The 15,079-nt window shown below is 34.1% G+C and overlaps 1 protein-coding gene across 3 annotated transcripts; it reads left to right on the top strand.

The window, feature by feature from the left end:
* Positions 1 to 318: 318 nt before the first annotated feature.
* LOC110022011 (MACPF domain-containing protein CAD1-like) lies at positions 319 to 8,502 on the top strand. Of its 3 annotated transcripts, none has more exons than XM_020720774.1 (8): positions 319 to 587; positions 704 to 1,276; positions 3,241 to 3,479; positions 3,556 to 3,751; positions 3,848 to 3,925; positions 7,207 to 7,390; positions 7,495 to 7,658; positions 7,772 to 8,502. In XM_020720774.1, the coding sequence occupies exons 2-8, from the start codon at positions 1,022 to 1,024 to the stop codon at positions 8,405 to 8,407; spliced, it is 1,752 nt and encodes a 583-aa protein (XP_020576433.1). In that variant the 5' UTR covers positions 319 to 587; positions 704 to 1,021; the 3' UTR covers positions 8,408 to 8,502. The 3 variants fall into 3 exon arrangements, with proteins under 3 accessions (XP_020576433.1, XP_020576434.1, XP_020576435.1); XM_020720775.1 differs by having other exon boundaries at positions 680 to 1,276; XM_020720776.1 differs by lacking the exon at positions 319 to 587 and adding an exon at positions 2,097 to 2,479 and having other exon boundaries at positions 1,205 to 1,276.
* Positions 8,503 to 15,079: the final 6,577 nt, after the last annotated feature.

Genomic DNA, 15,079 nt, shown 5'->3' with positions numbered 1-15,079 from the left:
GGGTGTGATTCACAAGAAAAATATGGATTGAACAATTTGTATAAATTTTAATAATTTTTAACACTTACATTGAATACAAACAAAATAAAATGTGAGCTTGGCAAGGACAAAAGTGAATGCAATAAAAAATAAATGATAAGAAAATAGGGAGGGGGGGGGGGGGGGGGGGGGGGGGGGGGGGTAAACAAGCCGAGCGTGTTCGCCCAAGACATGCGGCTTGTTTAGATTATGTTTTGTCCAAACTGCCCCTTAATTATTTATTAATTTTAAATTTCCTGCCACTTACAATATGGGGCAGAATTAATAAGGTTTGCCATTTGGCGAGCCACGCATGGTTTCCAAAGTCAATGTAAATTGATGTACAATCAAACTCATTCATGACCTCATCTCCCTCCAATCCACGTGTCATAGCGTTGTCCGGCAATTGGGCGTATTAAATATTGCCCTTCTCGGAAAATCAGACTTCCTTTTCTTACTTGGAGTCCATTGTCTTCACAGTCAACGGAATCATGTCAATCTATGTTTGAGCCTCTGGAGCTGAACTTTCTTCCCCGGAAAGCGATTTCGGTGACTTTTTAGCGTACTCAGTGAGCCATTCCGCACCGAATGATTTTACTCTCGATTTGCTTTAAATTTTCTTCAGTTCGACACCGATGAAGTTTTACTTTTGCAACTGGAGACTTCTTTCTTTCGTTCTTTTTAGGGGCTCTGGAAATTTGGGTGAGGTAGCGAGGGAGTTCTTGATTCATCGGTTTCGAGGAATCGAAGCTTAAAGATCATGGTAAAAAGGGGGCACTCATATCGCTGAGACCGGTTCCTCTAGTTCGAGTTGTTTCCACTTTCGAGGAAACCCACATGGGGATGAAGGAACTCTGTGTTGCGCTTCATTGGGATTTCATTTGTAGAGAAACTTATTAGCCCGGGGGACTTACTGGAGTTATGGTTTGGAGTTTTAGGTTAGGTCTATTTTAATTGAAAGACCGTAGAACAGTGGAGATTTCTGCATTGGATTTAGTTTGTAATGGAGGAAAATGCTGCTATTCGTACCATCCGGAGTTCGATCCAAGCTCTGGGATGCGGTTTTGATGTAAACTATGACACGAGATTGCTTTATTGCAAGGGAATGGCTGGTTCTAAGGTTGTGGAGGTCGATGAAGAGCACGTTAGGGATCAGGTTGCCTTCGATGATGTGATGGTGCCTGATGTTTCAAGAGATGTCAAGTTCTCGCCAGAAATCGGAGGGCGGCAGAGTGCTGTTGTTTGCTGTTACCTGGAGGTTAGTTCTATTTAGTTATTTTGCTTGCGTTGCAGTTTCAATTCGTCTCTCTTCTGCACTTCTTGTGTCTAGATTTGTTTGCTTGGTAGTAGTTTGTGGGCCTCAATATTATTATCTGATAAGCTTGAAGATCTGTTGTGTTAATCTGATTTGATCGGACACTTTCTTCAGAATTTGATCAGTTTACTTTAAGGTTTTACTTGAAATGTGATGGAGGCTTGTAAATGGATGTCTATGTGACTTTTGAGCGTTGAGTGGGATGTTATAACTACTACGATTTATTTTATGTTGTAATTATCAACCCGTTTATGTTTTTAATGCTTTTAATATTTTTTTTTATTTGTGAGTTTCACTAGTATTCACTTGCTTCATGTTCCAAATATTTGTGTTCTTTATAAAATATTGAACTTGTTCCACTTGTCATCAACCATGATCACTATATTTTCTCATGTACTACTAAAAAGGATTGTATAGTTGTCTAAATGTGCAAGGAAAAGTCACTTCTATTTCCTGAGAATGTAAACGAGTAGGATGCATTATTTGTTGCTCACGTTTACTTTTTCAACTAAGTTGGAGGCAATTTGGTAGGAAGCTTATCATTAATAATTGCTAAAATTTATAAATTTTGGTTACATCAATTTTTATCATGGATCATCTGAAAATGAAATAGGAGATATTAGGAATATTTTCTATAGATTATACCCTGAACAAGAAAAGTAGAAAATTAGATTTTGTAAACATTCAAGATGCAAATGTTTTAAGTACTCCCGTTTTTAACTCAATCATTAATTTCAACTTAAATTTTTATTACTTTTAACAGCGGGACCTGTGTAGCCATAACTCTTTATACCAGATTTAAGTCAAGTTAAGGGTTGGCCAACCAGTTCGACCAACCAGTTCAACATGTCAGCCCGACCGGATGGGTCGCCTAATTCAACAAGACAACTCAGTTAGACAAATCAACAAATCAATCCGGCTTTCATCTACGGCGTATTCAGAGGGCTGATCTCATAAATAAGTCATATTAACTTCATCATTACACCCATGGGTTGAGTAAGCTGATAAGATACAGAAGCCACATTGCAGCTATATTGTTATATATTTATTCCACATTTTGTATAGTGTACCTTTTATTTTCGAGTCGTGTTCTATGTAGCACACCTCAGGCCAGCTCAACCTATCAATACAGGTGCCTTTCTTCAGGTATAAGAGATTTCTTCCATTAGGATTCTTACAAAAAGACTTTCTTGTAAGAGTCAAGACTCATGTATTTACTCTTTTAAGAGAAATAAAAATCATGGGGATATTCCCTCTTCTCCATCTAGTCTCTATATTTTCTTTGATTTATTTTCCTTTCTCACATAACTCTTTTTTAGTTGGCATATACATCAATATATCGGAGTCTATTCCATTTTTGCTCCTAATTTAAAAATCCAATCAATGGTTAGGGGATTATTTAGTTCTTTATCATAGCAATAAAAAAAGAAGGGTTTGGTTTATTTAAAATGGAAAATAACATTAATGGGTTGTTATAAAATTTTATTCAAGGACATTTTTGTTTCAAGGCATTCTTAAACTGCTTTAAATTACAGTGTTTTATGTAGACATGCTTGATCAGCGTTCTGTAACCTCTTTTTCACCTTTTGTATGACTAAAATTCTCCACAACAGTTGGCTTGCATTTAGCCAAACACCCTGAATATTTTTTGCTGTCTTAAAACATATTTAGGTAATAAAAAGCATTTTCAGTCTTCTATTCTTTTATATCTCTAGTCCACCTGTGTATGCGTAGCTGTAGATTCCTACATTTCTTATATGCTCTATTGTGTATTTTCAATCAAAGTATTATTTCGGGGAGTTTCTAATAGCTGCATTTATATCAGTTCTATATTTTCAGCGAACTTGCTGCATGATTTACATAAATAAAGCATGTTTTTTTTTTTCTTTTTTGTTGACTCACTGCAGATGGTAGAATTATTTAATAAGAGAGCTCATCTATCAGGAAATACTCCGCTTGGTTGTTTCAATTTTGCATTCAGCTTTACTGGTTCAAAGAAAATTGATATGGCTTCTACAAAAAGTCTTGCTATGGATGGAATGTTTTTGCCTTTGTGTACGGTTATGCTAACCAAACAATCTCTATCTTTAAGAGAAGATGTTAAGAAGGCCATATCAAGTTCATGGGAACCATCCTTGTTAGCCAGGTAAAGAAGGTTTTTTGTTTTAATAAGATGGTTCATTGTTTATGGTTGGAACTGAAAAAAATTTTCTTTTTTGCAGATTTATTGAAAGTTATGGCACCCATGTTATTACATCTGTTACCATTGGTGGTAAGGATGTAATATATGTCAAGCAGCATAGCTCATCACACTTATCATCCATGGACATAAAAAATTATATCCAAGATATAGGAGATCAGAGATTCTCTGAAAATGAAGGGCTTTCAAGTGCCGGTCCAATGAAAATGAAAGATAAGGCTAGTTCTTATTTTCTTATTTAAAGCTGATTTTATATCATCCATATGTTTTGTTTTATTTTTATCTTTTTATTTATTTATTCTGTGTATTGCTAGGCGGCCGATCCTTTTTCTTTTAATAGTCAGGGTGTATATCCACAGCCACCTGCTGCTCCATATCTCAGTGCAAAAGAGGTATCCACAGTCTCATTGAATTTCATTTTACTGTTGTGTTGTGAACACAATAATCTCTTAATGATTATCCGAAGCTCATCCACCAAAATAGTTTAAGCTATATCTAATGTTAATGCTAATATTTTTTTCTCTTTACAGAAGCTGTTATCAACAGAAATTCATAAATAAAGCTTTGCGCCTGTTGTTGCAAGACTGGCATTTCTTCTTAGTTTTACAAATATAATATTATCTTTATCTACATGATGAACAAAAACTTTGTTTGTGCTTTAGTGTAGGAATCACAATGGAAGAAACATCTTTGCTGAGTGCAAGAAAAGGAAAGGAATTAAGTAATCACGAGCAATAGATGCAAAATTTAATGGGGTTTGGGTTGCCTACACCATGAACAAGAGCGAGGTCAGTTTAGTGATGTTTCAAAAAAAAAAAAAAAAAACTATGAAAATTAAACCAAACTAAACTCAGCCCATTTTCACTAGTTTCAAAACTTATGGAATTAATCCCATGTCATTCATGTTATTTTCTGTTCTTCATACATCTGTTCAACATGCCTGCAATAACTCTTCCCATATTCCATGCTGGTGGGAGCTACATGCATTAGATTTGATGCGCTACATCTTCACAAACCTGAAACTTTTCTAAGAGGGGTATCCTTATCTCCGAGCTCTTGACTTTATATTACCATTAATCTATCTTTTCACTTTGTCCAAAGTAGTGCTTCAACTTTGAGCCAAATGACCTATTGATGTGAAGCGCAGTACTACTTCTTTAATGAAGCAAATTAACTTGAAATTAAGAAAAATTGCAGATCAAAGAATATAAATTTAACCATGGATTTGCCAAACATTTGCTAAGATTATCTTACAACTCTAGATTCTTTTGAAAGACTATGATTCCTTGTTGATTCTTTGGGCTCGTCGATTTATTTGATAAATCTATCATTATGATAATTGTTGTTAAACATGCAGCGAAACTTGATCTTTTTGTATGGTGTGAAGCAATGCTATAAGAGTGCACATCAAACTACAACGAAGCAGCCTTTAACCATAAAACCCAGTTGAAGCAGTGAAATTACTTCTCAGTTGGACTGCCCATAATTTTTTGCGCCCTACCTCAGTTAGAAAATATTTCAATAACATAAGCAATGCCACCTTCCAGTGATTTCGTTGTGATTGAAAATGACCATGCGCCACTACTGAAGCTATTTAGATGCAAGCTATCCAGTTCATTTTGCAGGCAACTCTGAACAACAAATTTAATGAGTCAACCTTTCTTAAACATAAAGGAAGCTAAAAGTAGTTTTTTTTTTTACTGCATTTAGTGCTAAATATTTCACATTGAAGTTCTATTTGGTTCAGTAAGTGTTCACTAACAACCACTTTGAAGCAAAATGTTTAACATCTAGCATGAAATATTTATAACATGCTTCAAAAATGAAAAATTCACATCTTAACTCCCAACTCATTTAGAAGTACCACTGCCCATCCCTAATGGAAATCTTCGTGTTTATTTGTCGCTTCAAATGACAATCTGTAGACAATTTATTTATTATTATTCAATGGTTTATTTTATTTTGTTATTTGTGTTGTGAGGCGCTCATCTCGTTCCCTACGCTTGAGGTGTTTTGTTGGACTTAATGGGTTTGGTGGTATCTTGGACATTCTTGCTTTGAAGCAATTAGAGCACTCAAAGCAAGTCTACGCTCCGGATATATTTTATTTGCTCAATTTAGGTTAATTTCAATGATTTTATTGATTTGAGTTGTGATATAGGTTTAGTTTATTTCTATTGTGACTTTTTCTAATTGTGAGCCATGAGGGGTAATATGCAAATGCAATAGTTGGCGTGGAACTCTTCAATTTTTAGAATTATTTTCTTGAAATTTTTTGGGAAGTGTTTGTTGTCTTTGTTCTTTTGTTTTGTGTATTCGGGGAACTAGGTATGAACTGTTGCGGATGTGAAGTTGTTCTGACGTTATGTTGTTGCAATTGATTCCATGTTCCGTTATTATATGTTGCGCTTGACTGCAGCTAGTATTCAGGAAATTGTTATGGGCTTATATAATTTACTACAAGCCTTATCTTGTTTTATCAAATTTTACAAGTTTAGGCTTTATCCATATGTATAAGATTGACATGTAAGATGCTTGAATTTATACTTACAATAGTTTTAATGTAGTTGATGTTTATCTTTTGATTTAACTTAAAACTTGAATTGGACTAATTTTGCACCAATCATACCTCTTAGCTTAGAATGTAGGGAGCCTATAAAATTATTTTTGAAGGCATGTAATAAATAAATTTGGCTGTAAGAAGTCTCTGTTATGCTTTCAGTTTTAGTGTAAGTTGAATGTTTGCTTTTTGGAGTGCATTATTAGTGCAACTATTTGAATTAGGAATTTCATCTCTTTGTGCCGTTGTGAGACTAGTAATTATGCTACTGTGTTTTCTAGTAGGAAATACAGTTATACGTGGAGGAGGAAGACAATGATTCTATTGGTATTCATTAGTTTAATGAAGAAGTTAGTATTTTTTAGGTTGTATTAGTTGATTATTATTGAAAGGCATGTGTTGCATCATAGTTACACCTATGTTTGAACCTAATTAGAAGGGAGTTGCAAATTTTCAAATCTATTTTCAAATACAGGGAGAAGCTTTGCAGGCTTATAATTGATAGTGGTAGTTTTATGAATGTTGTCTTATGCCTACTCTATACCGCATGAATTTAGAACTTGAACGGCTTGCTCAATTATATAAGTTAACGTGTAGATAAAATAGTTATATCATTTATCTTTGAGATATTTAGTTTCAATTCAAATACTTATAGAATCTAGTGTGATATGCTACATGTGGATGTTGTTCATGTTATTTTGGAAAAGAAATCAATTTTATGATTTAAATGCTACTTCATTTGGCATACAAAAACACATATGGCCTGGTTTTAATTATGTATTTGAGGTTTCTTCTGATGCATCAAGGTAATGGTGTTTTAGCGCAGTGTTAGGCCTTGAAGGGCATCTCTGTGTTCTTTTGTGCAAAATTAATTGGAGCTAAGTGAAGCTATTCTAATTTTCTTAGGGAGTTCTATGATGTAGTGCAAGCTCATTGACATTGGTGACCTTATTTGTTACTGAAGTAGTTTGTGTTACACTCTTATCATTAAGTGTTAAAATACTAAATTCTCAAACGAAGTTAACTACATCAACATACTAAATTGGTTTCTTTTTGTAAGAATATTCTTCTGTTCTTAAACATTTCGTTGAATCTAAATACTGGATGATGCAGGATCTTACTATCATTTTCAGAAGAAGAGGAGGGGATGATCTCGTTCAGAACCACAGCCAGTGGGAAAATACTGTAAGACATGCACCTGACATTATAGAAATGACCTTTACGCCCATCACTTTTCTTCTTGATGGAGTTCCTGGGAAGGACCATCTAACACGTGCCATTGCTCTTTATTTGGAATGTAAGAAACCTTTCTTCAGAAATTTCTGTTGTTGTTAGGATTTGGTTTTGACGGAATCCGTTTTTACCACTAAAACTACAATTCCTTTTATTTTGATTTAACAGATAAGCCTCCCATTGAGGAACTGCAGTACTTCCTAGAATTTCAGGTTGCCCGGGTTTGGGCTCCAATAAGAGAAAATCTTCCAGGCCATCACAGGAAAGAACCAGTCTGCCCATATTTGCAGTTCAGCGTGATGGGTCAGAAGCTTTATATCAGCCAAGAACAGGTAAACAATCCTGTTCAGCTGCAGCCTAATCAAGGCTATGATACATATAAAACTCCATACAACCTTCAAGCTCACGTTATGATCAAAACTTGTGCTATCTGGCAACAATGCAGGTATCAGTTAACCGCAGGCCTGTAACGGGCCTCAGATTGTGTTTGGAAGGAGCAAAACAGAACAGATTGGCTGTCCATATGCAGCACTTGGCATCCCTGCCCAAAATCCTCCGCCAATATTGGGATTCTCATATCCCTATTGGTGCGCCGAAGTGGCGAGGGCCTGAAGAGCAGGACAGCAGGTGGTTTGAACCTGTAAGGTGGAAGAACTTTTCACATGTGAGCACAGCTCCAATCGAGCACAATGATGCCTTTATTGATGTCCTATCTGGCACATATGTAGTCACTGGAGCTCAGCTAGGCGTTTGGGATTTTGGGTCTAAAAATGTTCTGTACTTGAAGCTTCTTTATTCTAAGATTCCAGGCTGCACTATAAGGCGATCTTTCTGGGATCACAATCCAGTTGTTTCTGGTGAGAAGCTGAAGAATGAGGCCGTCCTGGAGTCAGCAAATTCAACAGATTCACAGAGCTCAAGCTCTAAGGTTGTGGGGAAGCTGCAGAAGCTTGTAGATATGTCTGAGATGTCCAAAGGCCCTGATGATGTTCCTGGGCATTGGATTGTGACTGGGGGCAAGCTTGGAGTGGAGAAAGGGAAGATTGTTTTGAGAGTAAAATATTCATTAATTAACTACTGATCAAGGCTTTGTTAGCTGTTTGGGGGAATGTAAATGCAGGCAGGTAGCATCTTGATGATTATTTTAGTGGATGAGTGTGAGTTTATTTTCAATTATAGCCATTCTTTTGGTTTTTATCACTTGGTCTTTTTTTTTTTTTTTATTAAATGCTTTTGAGAGAATTCTACCATGGTTTAAAGAGAAATACTTATGATGCTTATAAAAAAAAATCAAATATTTCGATGAAAGGAATTCAATGAACTCAAGATTTCATAATTTAAATGTCATTAAGATGCTTGTATGATGAAAGATTAAAGGAAATGATACTAGCTGTTTAATGGAGTGTTTTGAAAATTTAATTATATTTATCATCTTTGAATATTGTCACCTGACTTTCACTTCCAAATAACCATTTCCCTACCATCATTGTTCTATTGTCATCAATTGAGCATCATCTATGGATCACCATCACTTAATTATCATCTCTTAAGTGTCATTATCCAACTATTATCACTTAATTATCATCACATTATCTTTGCTTTGCACTATTTTGACCATTAGCACCAAAATTAGGGTGTAGTGTGGAGTGCATTACTTTTATTTATCATCTTTTGTAATTAGAGTGGAGTAGGTTCTTATAATCTCAACCAGATTGATAGATCATTATCCAGACCAAGTCCTAGTTTTTTATTCCCTTTAAAAGATTTTCACATAAAAATTTTAATGCCTTTTATATTATTTTCATCTATATATTTATGTGCCAAATTCTTAAGTGTAGTTTGGATGTAAAATCATTATTTAATTCTCATGAATTATAAGATGTAATGTTTTGTTCCCATCTATAAAAATTATTTCAATATTTTACAAGCACATAACATGTGACACAATTTATGAGAAATAGCTCAATTTTCTACAAGCACATACAATTTCTAATCTTTCATCTATATATTTATGTGCCAAATTCTTAAGTGAAGTTTGGATGTAAAATCATTACTTTATTCTCGTGAATTATAAGATGTAATGTTTTGACCCCATCTATAAAAAATATTTCAATATTTTACAAGCACAAAACATGTGACACCATTTATGAGAAATAGCTCAATTTTCTACAAGCACGTACAATTTCTAATAGACATACTGCTTACAATAGTAGACCCTTTTACTCGAACAACTACTAGTCCAAAAGTTAGGCTTACAATCAAGCATGTTAAAATCAAGCTCGAGTAATCTTCAAAGTTTTATCACTAGAGGATTGCATGCATAGAATGGAAAAATATCAAGCTAAAATCCTTTAAATCTTAAAAGATTAGCTAATACATGGTGGTCATAGCATGATGGGTAATATTAGTTGCAAATTCATTACCCAAAGGTTAGAGTCAATTTAAGGATGTTTATGTATGATTTTCTTATTTTTATATTTAATTTTTTTAATCCACTATAAGCTAATCTAGAACTTCTTGACCTCCTTAGTTAAACTCATCATTCTCATATTACCTAACCAACTTTTACTTATCCAATAGCTTTGGTGGACATAGTGTTACGATGCTTCTGGACACCCCTTATGATATTATATGATATGAGTTGTAACATTTTGTTCAAGTAAAATATTTTATGAGGGACATAAATCAATTTATTTTTTGAAGTAGCTTCCAAGAGTCCTCATCTTAGATAAATAAAATTCTCTACCATCAAATTTTCATAAAAACTAAATCTGATTGCTATAAATCTTTATGATGAGTTCATTGATCCCTAAGAGCATCTCAATCATTATGAAACTACCAAGCACATTGAATAAGCTTCAAATGACCTTTTTGCTAGCTCTTTAATATTACTACCAATAGTAAAGTCTGTAGAATATTCGATTATATCCCTTAATGAATAATATAAAATTCTATTATACCCCTAAAAGGACAACATATAACTTTATCCACTAGACTAGATTTTACATTTAATAATTTGTCACCAATTAAAGAAGTATCTGGTGGGTGCTTTTTACGTAACCACCATAATTCCCGAAATATTTCTATCGAATGATCGGATACTGCATTGAAAGAATAATATATTACCTTGAAGGTTAGAATTATTACCACAGAATGGACCTAATCATCCAAATAAGAAAATTTGTACTAGTATGCGGAACCAAGATTTGTCAGTTGTAAGATTTTGGGAACCTCATTTTCTAGAAGGGCAAACTCTCACAGTTAATTACATCTCTAGAATCATAGAGTCTAAAGAAAACTCTTGATTAATACAATAAACCAAATTGTTCAAGATTAAGCTTTATAAGGGAGGATGAATGGGATTTACAATTTCATGATAAAAAGGATTTGGATAGATAGCTATACCTGATGAGAAGTGATTTTAAAAATTTAAGATGGAGAATTTGATCATGTTAGGTCAATAGATTAATGAGAAAAAACTTAATTTGACAGATATAAGTGACTGGGAAAACTAAACTAGGAATAGAGTTTGGTAACAATGATTTCTAAATGGAAAATGAAAGCCTATACTCTATAAGGAATCCTTATAGGTGGACTAACCTAGACACTGAAAAGGATTTACCCGGTCAAGATGCTCATGGCTTTCTTCCTGGAATCCCCCTTAAGTGTCATAGCTCAAGGGATTCGTAGTCCCGAGGAGGTTTGAAATATCTTCATAAAAAACTATGGGTTACATCCTTCAAAGTATTCCCCCTGGTCTCGAGGGGTAGGTTTATTTAATTTATAGGTCATAATCCTTAGAACAAGTTAAGATACAAAGGCTAACCTAGGCTTTTATACTCATAATAACTTAGGGTAGGTGTGTGGCCCTAAGTTTGGTGTCTAAGTTAGCTAGCCCAAACTTCATGTTGGATTTTCTTAGGATGATTCTCGTTCTTTATCTTGGTGTATTTTAATTCATTTTGATGTTCAATATTAAATTAATCATTTTTTCCAATCCTTAGATCTTGACAGTTATGTTGGATAATCAAGGTTTTATAAGTTTTGAAGTTCGTTATTTTTAATTTAATTTAGTTTTTTTAGAAGAAAATCGCCTGAAATGGGCTTCTGTCCTTAATTTTGGTTTTATTTTTCTCTATTTTTTTTGTTTTTAAACATGAAAAATATAATAAAACATGAAAGACATTCAATAATGTAACGTAACATGAAATAATGCAATAAAACATAGACACATGCATGAAATAACATAAATATAGCCTTAGATTAGACTTGGGTTGATTTATGATAGTTCAGGTCTAAACTAGATCGACATGGGTTGGCCTGGGTTAGCTAAGATTTGATTTAGGTTGGCCCGGGTTGACTCGAGTATGTTTAGGTTTAGGTTTGGTTTGGTTTGACCTGCCTTGACTTAGGTTGAGCCAGGTTGGTTTGGGTTTGGTTCGGGTTGACCTAGGTTGACTTGGGTGAACCCGGGTAGGTTTTTGTTTGATTTGGGTTAACTCAGGTTAACTTAGGTTGACCCATGTAGGTTTGGGTTTGATTTGGTTTTAACCGAGTTGACTTGGGTTGACCCAGGTGGGGTTTGTTTTGGACTTTATATAGTTTCAGGGTGTTTAGGGTCATTTTGGTAATTTTAAGGTGTTTCAGCTCATTTTAATTAGATTGGACTAAAATTGAGTTGGGTCGGGTCTAGGTTGCGTCAGCTCTGGGTTGGATCAGACATGGGGTTAGGTTTTAGAGTTTGGGTTAGGTTGGACTAGACTTAAGCTCGGTCGAGTCTAAATTAAGTCAGGCCTTGGTTGGGTCAGATTTGGTTAGTAATGTGTAGATAAGAATGCTAATATTTCCTTATGATTTACACATTTTTATGGATGAGATTGCATTTGAAAGAAATATAATTTTATGTTTTTCTTGTAGATACAACATGTAATAAAATTGAGGAAACATAGAGGGGATTTGAAGCAAAGGAGATTAATCAAGGACTGGTGCCTAGGCGCCGGACCCTTGAGTGCCTAAGCACCAGTCCCTTAGTTGGACATCCCAAGAAGTTAGCGTTTAGGCGCCAACCACTGAGCAACTAGGCGCCCATGCCTTCTTCAGCAAATAGTGAGACTGGTGCATAGGTGCTAGCCTCTAGGCGCATAGGCACCAACAACATCTTGGAGCGGTTTTAGTAACCGTGGGTTGATTTTTTTGCTAAGTAATTGAGTCTATATATAGGCATGTATTGGGGCTTAAGAAGATGGATGAAAAGGGGTTGCTAGGATTGCTGAATGTGGAGAGATTGATGAATTGTGAGGGTTAGCTTACTGTAGAGTCCATCTTCTTCTTCTTCTAGTGAAGAGGAGAGGGAGAGCCTTCAGGAGCAGCAGCCCAGGTTCAAAATGAGACTTGGTTAAGCATCTTTAGATCATTGTAAATGAGAGAAAGACAAGTAATGTTTGTAATTATTGTTGTCTCTTATTTGTAAAAATTTGGATAGTGAATTTCTCTTGTTTTAAAGAATTTGTGTGGTGTTTTTCTCATGCTTCTTAAATAGATTTCATTGCCTTACCTTATGATGATTAAGTAGGATGCATATGACTGGAAAATGCTTTTAAATTACTTTTAATTATTTCCATGCTCTCAGCTTAAAGTCTGTGTTTCAACTCTTTTTCTCTCTCTATGAGGGCGCTTTGTTGGCGAACTCTCCTGTTATTTCAATTCTATTATTGACTAATTCTCTCCATTTTTAGTCTTAAACTCAAAGGTGATACTCACATTAAATCTTCCACTAGGTTTTTTATTATTTATTTATTTTCCCTGTTTTTTGCTTTTTGTATTTTGCATTTTGTCTATTAAATTATTCTATTTTAGGATTTCATATTTTAAGAAAAAAATGATTTTTGTTTAAAATTTGAAAAATTTTAATGTAACTTCTTGATATCCCATTATTATTTTATTTAAGGCTTTGTTTTATTATTTTAAAAAAGGATTACATACATATTACTCAATTCATATGCATTTTTATATCTAATGCCCAAAGTTCCAATTTCATGTATTTAGCGTTTTGATTTTTGCAAGATTAGGTGTATTTCACTATTTAAAATTTGAGACAGTAGCTATTATTAATGTGATGAATATTTACATACATACCACGTTTCCTGCGCATGGAAATGTGAATCACTTCTTAAAAATTAATGTGGTATAGATGTAAAAATGAAAGTTTAGGTGTTGGATATGTAAACACATAAGAATTGCTTGGTCTTTATATATGTAAATGTTTCTAAATGTAAATGTGAAGTTTTAAATGTGCTACATATTATATATATATATATATATAGAAAATTAGTATGTATTAAATGCCCCAACTATTGGTTAAGTAAAAGAAATATTTGCATAAATAGCACTTAATTCTTATGTATTTACATAAGTTTGTGGGCTTCGGAAGAAGCCCCGCGAGTGCTGTAGTAGTGGATTTCATCATGGCCGCCTCAATTGTATATGACTTCTTACTAGTCACCATAACTCTCTCCTTTTAACAACTGCTTGGACGGCAGAAAATTCAAAAAATGTGACGGAGAAGTGCTAATTATGCCCTATTTTTAGAGACTACGGGCACAAAAATCCAAGAAGTTCAATTATTGAAAGTACTTATTACGTAATAAATAAGTTAATTTTTTACATTTAATTCTTTTATTCCTATTGCATTTGTCACTTTTAATAAGAAAAACAGGAAACTAAATATGCACAAAAAAATATGACTGAATGAATCTCGAGAAAATCCAACGGGTCCACACATGAGCACAAAAGGGTAATATATTGAGAGTCAAAACATGAAAAAAACAAGAGTCATTCTATTCGATCGGAACTTTGAGTCCACGAAATAAAAGCACAGCCGAACAAATGAATAAAAGACACATAATCAGTGGTTCATGGCCAGCTCCCTCAACCAATTTTGAAACTCTTCATTAAGATGGCCAAAGGGCACCTTGTGAAACACTTTTTGATCTTCTGAGAAGGAATCTTGTCCATGGAGAGATGCCCTTCAGATTATTGTGATACACCCTCTATCTAACGACTTAAGCTCACCCTAATAGCAAGAGGGTCTTTACTTAGCATTCCGCTGAAAGGTCCGAACAATGACCATTCAACTGACATAATATATGGTTTTCAAACAAACGCTTTCAGCCAACCGAACGATACGATTGCTAGGTCATCAGATGCTCCACTTCATGCATTTATGAATACTAAATAGTGCTATTATCAATTACAAATGTGAAAATGATGTTGGAGCCAATTACAAATATTAAATGGTGTAATAATAACTTGTAATATCTATTAAAACAAAGACAAACATGTAATTTTACACATAATACTCCCTATACCTAGAAATAAGTCATTTCTTCAATAATAATAATAAAAAACAATTGAATTTACTTTATCAAAACTCTACGTTGCTACGCACTCTCACCCTCTCTCTCTTAATCTCTTACTCTCCCTTTATTCCTACGCACTCACTCTCACTCTCTCTCTCTTATTCTCTTACTCTCCCTTTATTCCATTGTCCATCATACACTCTATACCTTCAATGTACCCTACAAGACATTTAGATCTAATAATAGATTATTTTAATAAATAAAATCTATGGATCTACTAAAAATTTTAAATGTTAATGTTCAAAATAAAGATGAAAAATTTTAAAATAATCTAAAAAAACTTTTTCTTTCAGTAATCTAAAGGCATTTTATATTTAAAACGAATTTTTGAAAAC

This window comes from Phalaenopsis equestris, unplaced genomic scaffold (genome assembly GCF_001263595.1).
Source record: "Phalaenopsis equestris unplaced genomic scaffold, ASM126359v1 Scaffold000161, whole genome shotgun sequence".
NCBI classification, from domain to species: domain Eukaryota; kingdom Viridiplantae; phylum Streptophyta; class Magnoliopsida; order Asparagales; family Orchidaceae; genus Phalaenopsis; species Phalaenopsis equestris.
Note: the sequence above shows the minus strand (reverse complement) of the source record. Positions and strands in the feature narration are given on the sequence as shown.

Bases quoted from the DNA above. Each gene is read 5' to 3' on its own strand.
- LOC110022011 (XM_020720774.1), top strand. From the start codon at position 1,022: ATGGAGGAAAATGCTGCTATTCGTACCATCCGGAGTTCGATCCAAGCT. The intron at 7,391-7,494 runs GTAAGAAACCTT...TTGATTTAACAG, and splicing joins CATTGCTCTTTATTTGGAAT to ATAAGCCTCCCATTGAGGAA. The intron at 7,659-7,771 runs GTAAACAATCCT...GCAACAATGCAG, and splicing joins TTTATATCAGCCAAGAACAG to GTATCAGTTAACCGCAGGCC.